The 10001-nt window shown below is 40.9% G+C and overlaps 1 protein-coding gene and 1 long non-coding RNA gene across 3 annotated transcripts in view; one reads left to right on the top strand and one right to left on the bottom strand.

Moving 5' to 3' along the window:
- Nucleotides 1–1861, bottom strand: part of LOC104871952 — a 48395-nt gene extending 46534 nt beyond the window's left edge. Inside the window, exon 1 of one of the 2 annotated variants that reach the window (XR_783012.1) lies at nucleotides 1800–1861. This is a non-coding gene — a long non-coding RNA (uncharacterized LOC104871952). The remainder of the gene's footprint in view (nucleotides 1–1799) is intronic. The other variant, XR_002025829.1, reaches the window with a different exon arrangement.
- Nucleotides 1862–1970: 109 nt separating this feature from the next.
- Nucleotides 1971–10001, top strand: part of LOC104871972 — a 42168-nt gene continuing 34137 nt past the window's right edge. The window contains exons 1-4 of the mRNA XM_033757406.1: nucleotides 1971–2046; nucleotides 3225–3719; nucleotides 3977–4118; nucleotides 6466–7515. Of these exons, the coding sequence (XP_033613297.1) occupies nucleotides 3306–3719; nucleotides 3977–4118; nucleotides 6466–7515 (1606 nt within the window). The 5' untranslated portion in view covers nucleotides 1971–2046; nucleotides 3225–3305. The remainder of the gene's footprint in view (nucleotides 2047–3224; nucleotides 3720–3976; nucleotides 4119–6465; nucleotides 7516–10001) is intronic.

The raw sequence follows: 10001 nt of genomic DNA, 5'->3' as shown, positions 1-10001 counted from the left end.
ATATATATATATAACCAAAAGAAGTAGACATTTATAAGAAAAGTTGTACTACCTACAGCAGTATAATTTGTCATAAAAACAGAAAATAATTAATTTTAAAAAGCATGATAAGATAAGCAAATTAGGTTGCAACCCCTGAATACTTTTTAAGTGCTCGCTTTGGCAGCACACATACTGAATATTTTTTAAAGCTGTGTATTTGACTGGCACTCAGGAGGGCTGAAGGTAATATTAGGTCATATATGAATTATCTATCCATTCATTATCAATAAGACTTAATATGAATTTCTCATTAGACACTATCAAACAAAAATCTGATGAGTATTCAATAAACTCACTTTTCTGCAAAAAAAATAATAATAATAACCTAACTCTCCTAGTAATAATTGCTACAACAAAAGAATGTAAGCAATACTATAAGCTCAAAGCAACCAAATTAATTTTTAAACATATCCAGCTTACCACAAATATAGGTATAATGGGGCCAGGGATTTAGCTCAGTGGTTCTGCCACCTGCCTTGCAAGCACAAGGACCAGAGTTCGATCCCCAGTACCAAAAAAAAATTAAATAAATAAATATAGGTATAATGAAATGAGGTGAACGTCTGAGCGGCAGGTCTTAAGTCTGAACAGTCCTTCAACAGGTGGGTCATTAAAGGAGAAATACTGTAGACGCTACTGTTGCATGCTCAACATTCATCTACTTACCCCCCTCCTCTGCTTCTAAACATGCTAACCTAGGCCAGAGGCAGGGCACTTCGGGAGGCTAAAGCAGAGTGAAACCATGGGGTAGAAAGGAGAAATTCCTGGACGGATGGTGTCTGAAGAGCAGATGGGGAAAGAGCAAACTGGTTCCCCCAAACCGTAGAGTTTCTAATATCTCCACCAAAGCAGTAAAGACAGGAGGGTGCATGCACTCAAGTTTCCAGGAGGCCCAAAACAACCTCTCTAGAAACCACAAACAGTGCCCACCTCTAACAACTAAGCCATGCCCAGAGACACATGAACTACAGAACACCTTAACCAAAAGTGACCTTCACTCAATTATAATGAATAATAATCTCATTTACATTGTGGTTTGACACATACAGCCCCCTGGGCCCTGGCTGCCGTAACAATTCCTCAAAAGATCCACACAGAAGAACCTAAAGCAGTCACAACCTCTAACGCAAGTTCTAGCCCAGCCTCAAAAACTTAGAGACTCTGTCTCAAAATTAAAAATTGGCTAGGGGTGTAGCTCAGTGCAAAGGTCCTGGGTTCAATCTCTAGTACAAAAAAAACAAATATGCTATTTCATATACTTTCCCCATAGGGTCTGCATCTTCAGAAGATGCTGGTCCTCTTCTCAGCACTCGGATAGGACACTTACCTGCCTATGCCCATCATGAAGGCCTCAGCTCCCTTTCCTAGGTGCAAGTACTTGAAGCAATCTTAGCTAATGAGGCATAAGGGGGAAAATCTGAGGTGAGAAGAGGGTTTCCTTAAAAGGGGGAAGAAGGATAAAAGTCGGTGGGGTACCTTCTTTTCTGCTGCCCGTATCTATAACTTGGAACTGAAAGAGCTACTTTATGGCCATAAGGCGAATCAGACTGGAGACCAAACAACACAGTGGAAGATGGCAGAAAAAGAAGGCAGGAGCCTGGGTCCTTGACAATAGCGCCAAGATACTGAATTAGCCAACCTAGGAATGGCCTCTACTCCATGAAAATAGTTATGTAAGTTTTTTTTAAAGGTTTAATAATAAAGACATTTAGTAAAGTTTCCATTGGTGCAATGGAAAGTATTTTTAACTGATATACCTCCTTTCTTTTAACAGCTACATTCCTCAGGGCACCCTCTCGCGGCACTCTGCACTCGGGCAGCCAAACAGCCGGGAAGCGATAGGAAGAGTAGAACCCACGGCGCTGATTGGCTGATTTCGAGAAAGGGGCGTGGCGGGCAGAGGCTGCCGGGTTCGCGAGCGGAAGGCCGCCGGGCGCACTTCCGGTCTTTGTGGCTGGCCCCTCGGGTCTGCAGCTTGGGCCCTGGCGGCTTCTAGGCTTCGCGGTGAGGGACGCGGGCCCCATGGCGGAGGGAGGGCAGGGTGGACGCACAGCACTGGCACGGACTAGAGGTGGAGGAAGTCCCATCCTCAGCCTGGCGGTCCCGGGTCGCGGCTCCGTGATCTGCGGTTTGAGCGCTGCCGTTTCCCTACTCCCGTGACTCCGCCAATGCTGTGGTGTAGCCAGTAATAATGATATAATAATAATAAAGACATAGGGCCTAGTGCTGCGGGCTCCTAGTAAACCAGAGATATGTAGCCTAAATATTCTGACTGATCTCGGATTGACCGCAGTATTAACCGGAGTCCTAGGTAGGATTCGGTTTTGCTCATAAGTTCTGCTGACTGAACTGAAGGGCATGCGCGCCTGTGACCAAACCCACCCTTTTTTTTTTTTTACTCTCAAAGTACTGCTTTGAGAGCTTAGGTTGACCTTTTTAGTGCCTGTGATAACATGGTTTTGAACACATGCGCAGCGTTTTACAATTACTTCGTTATACGTTCCGTAGATTCATTTAGGAGCAAAAATGTTTTCAGCCTAATGCCTGCTCAGGACAGAGCCATAGTAAGTGCTTCAGTGTTGCTTCAAGAAATTCAGTAAATACCGGTTGCGACCAAGTGGTGAATATCCCATAATATTTAAGTCAACTCAAGTTTGACATGAGTTTTTAAAAATGTTTCACTGCCTTAAGTGAAAATTAACCCTGTATAGGTAAGAAGTAACTACAAGTAAATTTTAAAAATCAGTACCTGGAAGGGCCAAGGATTTAGCTCAGTGGTTCCACCACCTCCCTCGCAGGCACAAGGACCTGAGCTCGATCCCCAGTACCAAAAAAAAAAAAAGTAGCTGGATGTTATTTATTACCCTTGGAAGTATGAGTTCTAAATTTTATTAAAAAGTTAATGAAAGTTTAACTTTCATATTGAAGACTTCTTGTTTTAATCAGGATTGAAAGAATTTAAAAGGAAATTACCTTCTCATTGTGTGGTTCACATTAATACTGTATTCTAAAATAATTTCCTGTAATGAGGTGGATGATTTTTAGTTTATCATTTCGTTATTGTTTATTTAGTTACAGTCTTGCACCTGCTCCTTTTTAGCATTACTGGAGCGACTTTTTATTCAAAGTTCTCAGAGATTTTTTTTCCTTCTCTAAGTTAACAGTGCTTTTATATCCTTTAGGAACGAAGAAATTACTCAAAGAAACTCTGAAGCACAGAACCCAGTTGTACTGAGCTTTTTTGCTAAGCTGTTTCAGCCAGAATGGCTGAAGATTCCAGTATAATTTCAACTCTGATACCTCACGATCATCCAGAACAAGGATTACTACTAGTGAAAATAGAAGATAGCTTTTCCTGGGGTCCAAAATTTAAACAGAATGGGGATACCCAGTCCTGCCAAGAACTGTTTCGACAGCAGTTCAGAAAGTTTTGCTACCATGAGACACCTGGGCCCCGGGAGGCCCTATGCCGACTCCAGGAGCTGTGCTATCAGTGGTTAATGCCAGAGTTGCACACAAAGGAGCAGATCCTAGAACTCCTGGTGCTGGAACAGTTCCTGAGCATCCTGCCTGAGGAGCTGCAGATCTGGGTTCAGCAGCAGAGTCCAAGAAGTGGTGAGGAAGCTGTGAACCTGTTGGAGGATTTGGAGAGAGAGTTTGATGATCCAGGGCAGCAGGTGGGAACAGAGAGAAGGATGTATTGTGGGAAAAGAAATTTACAGCCTGGACCATGTAGTATCCTAACAGTGGGATGAGAAATTACATGTTTCTGCATGTCCCTGAAGTGATTGACCGGGCAGTACCTGTCTCCGGGGAATAAATAATTTTTCCCCTTATCCTTCATCTGCATCTATTCTTGTTGATCTGTTGGCTTTTACTAAGCAGTTTGCCTGGGGATTTTCTCACAAAGCTAACCATATTTTACTGATTTTAGGTCCCACCTAATCCTCAGGGATTTGCAGTGCCATGGAAGGATTTGACTTTTCTCAGAACCTCCCAAGAGTCAACAAACATCCAATTCCAGCCTTTGAAGACACAGTTGAAATCTTGGAAACCTTGCCTTTCCCCTAGAAGTGGTGAGGAATGGGAACTCATATCAGTTAGGCCTCTGGTTCTGAGGAGGTAGAATGAATTAAATTTACAAACTTGCCACATGTGAGCATAATGTTTATTTTTCTAAATAAGTGCTCAGGTCAGCAGCTTTGTATTCACTGTCCCTCATGAATTGTAGTCAGCTCTCCTTGTGTCAGTTTCTTGAATGTTGATAACTGTTCGATACTGTTGTAGGTATCTATACCTATGTGATGATAGGTCTCTTCAAGGAGCTGTTGAGTGGTGAGCAAGCTGAAAGACTGTGCAATGCAGTAAATTATGGAATAAAGTAGGAACAGGGTACTGTGGGAACACGTATGATGGTGCCTAACCCAGTTTTAAAGGTTCAAGGAACATTTCCTGGAGGAAGAGTCACCTAAGCTAAGATTTGAACTATATGAGTAGAAGAAAGACAAGTAAATAGATAGAGGGATGGGTGGCCTTAGCAAAGGCTACAAAGTACTAAATTGTAGGTAGTTCAGTTTAACTTGAGTAGAGAACTAATAAGGAAAGACTGGAGAAAGAACTAGACAAGAAAATGGGACTTTTAAAAACGTGTGTCATATTCATTCATTTGAACAGTTTCTTAAGTTGAGAAGGGTATAATAGTTAAAGGGCATGGAACAAAAGTGTAATGAGGCCGGATTTCCAGTTTATAACTTAGCTGCAGAGGAGAGAATGAATTTGAAGAAGGCAAAACTAGAGGCTTGTTAGAGATTTCTAATTCAAATGCCCACAATGAGTCAATCAGTGTATTAAGATAGAGGAGTAGGGAACATCAAGGCTGTATGCTTTTCATCTTCACTAAAATTATATTGCACTGTCTGGTCATTGTTAAAAAGCAGAGCATGAGGAAGAAGTGTTGAAGGTGATGCTCAAGTTTTAGTATGAACAGCCTGGTTAATAGTGGTGCCCTTTAACTATAAGCTAAATGGTAAAATTAAGGAAAAACAAATGTATCTGGTGATGTATGTAGATTTGAAAATACCAGGTTGATGGGAAAGGGACCAAGAGATGGAAGAGCAGGGAGGGGAAGGGGAAGTGAAAAGAAGTAAGGTATGTTACATATATTTATTAATTCCTCATAATATAATCATGTACTACAAGTATGTACTAATAAGAAATCTTAAAAGTTGATCAGAGCCGGGTATGGTGGCGCACGCCTATAATCCCAGCACTCCAGAGGCCGAGGCAGGAGGATCACTGTGAGTTCGAGACCAGCTTGGGCTACATAGTGAGTTCAAGGTCAGTCTCAACTACACAGTGAGAGCCTGTCTCAAAAAACTTAAAAAGGAGTTGATAAGAAATTAGTACCAGAAGAAAAATACTACTAAGTTGGGCCATAATCAACATTAAAAAAAAAGAAAAAAATGCCACATTGGAAGTTGGATATGAGAGTCTAGCGATTCATAGAAGTGGGATAGGATTGGAGATGTGGGGAGGCGTTACCTTACAATATAAGTGGTAATTGAAACCTGTGGGGTAAGAAGTTTGCACAGTGAGGATACATGAGAGCCCAGAACAGAACCAGGAAGAATACTAGTATATGTTACCAGTCCTGGCATCTAAGAAGGACCAGCCACAAAAGTCCAGTTCATATGGCTGGAAGAGAATGTCTCTAGAAGGAAAGTATGGTCACCAGTGTCAGTGCTGCAGAGGCCAACTATGAAAGATCCGAAAAGTCTGAACTGGATTATGCAGTTCGGTTGGTGATACTGACAAGAGTAGTATCTGAGGAAGTGATAGGGATAGAGAGGATAAGGCAGAAACCATATACAGAATGACGATGAGTACAGATACCCCTTTTAAGAAATTTTATGTGAATGGGAGTGAGTGAGGTTGCTTGGGAGAAATGTGTAGGCGAGGAGCTTGGTTTAAAAAAGTGAGAGAGACTTGAGCTTATTTAAATGCATATGAACAGGAGTCAGTCATGAAAGAGGTTGAAAATAATAAAAACAATGGGTAAATCTCAGAGAAGGCAGAAAAAGATAAAATGAAAAGTGTAGATATAAGCCAGGCATTGTGGCACATGCTGGGTAATCCCAGCTGAGGCAGGAGGATTGCTGTGAGTTCGAGGTCAGCCTGGACTACATAGCAAGTTCAAGGTCAGGATGAACTACATAGCAAGACCCTGTCTCACAAAATCTAAAAAATAAATAAAGTGTAGGTATAGGCATTACCATTAAAGATCCTATTGACCAAGTGAAGAAAAATTACAGATAGACAGTGACATCATTACAGGTAGACCCATCTATTTTTCTCTCATGTAGAAAGTAAATAGAGTGACTAAAGAAATGTAAAATGTGGTATTTTTGCTATTTATCACTTCAGATTGTGAGAAAAGTCAGACAGCAGCAAAGGAGAACATTTCAGGAGAAAAACCAGAGGAGCTTTCTCAGGAATCTTCATTCGGAGGAATTGGTGAGCATGAAAGCAACTTAGAGTGGCAGCAAAGAAGTGCTACCGGGGAGAATTTAAGAAGATCCCCTCCCCATGGGAACAGTTTTAGGCAAGTGATCGTCACACACAAATCTTTAGGAAAGAGAGACCATCTTGGTGACACTCAAAGATGCCTGATTTTAAGTACAAACTCTGCAACAAGTCAGAAAGTTGCTACAGAAGACAGACCTTATAGATGTGATACATGCGGCCACAGCTTCAAGCAGCATTCTTCTCTTACACAACACCAGAGAATCCATACTGGAGAAAAGCCCTATAAATGTAACCAGTGTGGGAAAGCCTTCAGTTTAAGGTCGTATCTTATTATTCATCAAAGAATCCACAGCGGTGAAAAAGCATATGAATGTAGTGAATGTGGAAAGGCATTCAATCAGAGCTCAGCCCTCATTAGACATCGGAAAATTCATACTGGTGAAAAATCTTGCAAATGTAATGAGTGTGGCAAAGCATTCAGTCAAAGTTCGTATCTCATTATACATCAAAGGATTCACACTGGTGAGAAACCTTATGAATGTAATGAGTGTGGAAAAACCTTCAGCCAGAGCTCAAAGCTTATTAGACATCAACGAATTCATACAGGAGAGCGACCCTATGAATGTAATGAATGTGGGAAGGCTTTCAGACAGAGCTCAGAGCTGATTACCCATCAGAGAATACATAGTGGAGAAAAGCCCTATGAATGTAATGAATGTGGAAAGGCCTTCAGTCTAAGCTCGAACCTCATCAGACATCAGAGAATTCACAGTGGAGAGGAACCTTACCAGTGTGATGAATGTGGCAAAACCTTCAAAAGGAGGTCAGCCCTTGTTCAGCATCAGAGAATCCATTCTGGGGATGAAGCTTATATATGTAATGAATGTGGAAAGGCTTTCAGGCACAAATCAGTCCTTGTTCGCCATCAGAGAGTCCACACTGTGAAGTAACTTGTGAATACAATGAATATTGTAATTACTTCTGTCAGATTTTTATTGTTACTAGCCAGACAGGTTTACTTTGGAGCATGATTCCATCGAAGTTGTAAACTACTAGGTCTTGAGTCATTCTAGCTTGCTTTGTGCAGCATTTCCCAATGCTGGTGTGACTTGTCCCATGAGAGCTTTTCCTGTGACTAATAGAACAGATAATGGGAGAATATTAATTTTCAGCTTTTCTTTTACAGTTCGAAGTACTCAGGAAATAGGAAAAACAGGAGTATAATGTTGAAGCCTCATTTTCTATGAGAATGTCATGAAAAGGATGTAGGGATCCAGGCTTTGTTACTGCAGCTGATAGTGTACCAGGTTTGAGACATAGTGTAGACAGTGTGAGGGACTTTGTCTTAGGAACTTAAAAAGTTTCACTGGACCAATTTAGAATAGAAACAGATCGCCAAGAAATGTAGGGAAATGGTTTATCCGTGTTTTGTTGAATCCAGAGCAGGATAGAAATTAAATATGTATGAGAAGAAAAAATACAGATTTATCCAAGCTTTTTTGGGGGGGTTGTTTGCTTGTTTGTTTTTTTTGTTGTTTGTTTTTTTTTGAGTACTTGCTTCTTACGAGAGACTAGATGTACAATAATCCCTATGATCTAACGGGCAAGGCAGCCAGTCAGGCAATGACACAATGGTTTGATCAGTGCTTTGTGATCAGGAACTCCTGACTCAGCCTTACAAGGATGGGTAGGGATTACCCAGGGATGTGGTAGTCCCAGGGAAGATGTTCCCATTAGAGGGACCAATAGATAAAGACCAAGAAGAAAGTATGAAACATTTCCTGCTAAGTTCCTTTTGAATTAGAGTCACATCTATAAGAAATACAGGTGTAGCCTCAGAAGTAGTGCCTATAGCAAAATAAAAACAAATGGAGAAGTTTATATTAATAGACAAAACCTAGAGCCCTTGGACCACAGCATGGTGAGGAACTTTGTCTTGCTCAGTATGACCCAAGGAGAAGAGCTAATAGGTGGTTTGTGTTCTTTTCCCAACCTCTACAATAGGCTAGAATTTCCATAGGGAGGTAATGGGTGTAGATGTATGAAAGAACCTAGCCTAGATGTGTAGGAGTCCTTTAGAGGTCTAAATCTCCCTCTCCTAAATGTAAGTCTTCTTTGTTTCCTAAGACAATATTGGACCTGCCGTCAGGGTAATCCCCAAGACTATATGTTGGGAGCTGCTGTAACATTTATTTCTGAAGGGACAGCCCCACAATTCCTAGTATACTCCCGTGGGCTCTCCTGCTCAAAAGGTATTTGTCAGGGGCCAGGGATTTAGCTCAGTGGTTCTGCTGCCTGCCTTGCAAGTATAAGGTCCCAAGTTCAATCCCTGGTACCAAAAAATAAAAAGGTTTGTTAGTGGCTGGGCCTGTGAGTTATTCTCCAGGCACCTCACACATTCGGTTCTGTCCTAATATCAGCTATATTTCACAGTAACTTCTGCAAATTTTGTTAAAGACAGTGCTAAAGAGAAATGAAAACAGGAGATAACAATCATGTTCCATCAAGATTTCTCCTCTTCTGAGGAGCCTTATGCTGGATCCTGGTGTGAGGGAGAAAGTTGTACACATTAACCAGGCATCTTATTCTGTTGCCTGGTGTGAGGTGGAAAGTTGTACATGTTAACCAGCAGCAGAAAAACACACATTCAATAAGCCTAACGGGTTGGAGAAATGACATACCAAAAATCTATGTAGAAATCCAGAATCCTGTGCATAGGAAAAGAATTTTCACGAAGATAAGAAGTAACACTCCTCTTGAATGTATATAGGTGAGTATGTGCTGGCCAGTAAGAATTGCAAGAAAGCTAAATGCCCGTGTTTGGGGAGAAATGAAAAAGGGAAGAATGGTATCATTTGGAACTATGGTAGAATGTAACAAAATATATAAGAGCTATACAACTCGCTTTCTTCCTTTTCCAGAGAAATAAACTGAAAATGATAGGATATTAAATAGGAATATATTGCAAAAGGAATACACTTTTTAGAGAGTTCCTACATGTATCAGTAAGAATGTAAGAGGTACTTGCTAAGATCTTTATGTGTATGAGTTATTTCTTACTGCACCCCATATTTTGCAGATGAGGAAATGACTAAAGGTCATAGCTAAAAAGTGGTAAGGTCAGACTTTGAACTCAGCTCTACTGTGAACTACTTTATACTGTTTGTCCATGAAAAAAATCCCAGTAGGAAAACTATTTAAATAGACAAGCCACAAAAGAAGCAGTGCCAACCAACAATACGTGTATGTCCGATCTTAGGAGTTAAAAGAGTATTGAATCAAGATTTGAGACAGCACGTGTTATAAAACTGATAAAGATTCAGGGGAATTGGGACTGGTGCTGCTGGTAGAATGTGAATAGACAGTATCTCTGGCAATCAGCACCAAAAGCCTTAAGCATTGCCTTTGCCTTGAAATCCTACCTGGAAATATAT

This window comes from Fukomys damarensis, unplaced genomic scaffold (assembly GCF_012274545.1).
Source record: "Fukomys damarensis isolate Sample0158 unplaced genomic scaffold, DMR_v1.0_HiC HiC_scaffold_30, whole genome shotgun sequence".
NCBI classification, from domain to species: domain Eukaryota; kingdom Metazoa; phylum Chordata; class Mammalia; order Rodentia; family Bathyergidae; genus Fukomys; species Fukomys damarensis.
This window is presented reverse-complemented; position numbering and strand designations above follow the sequence as displayed.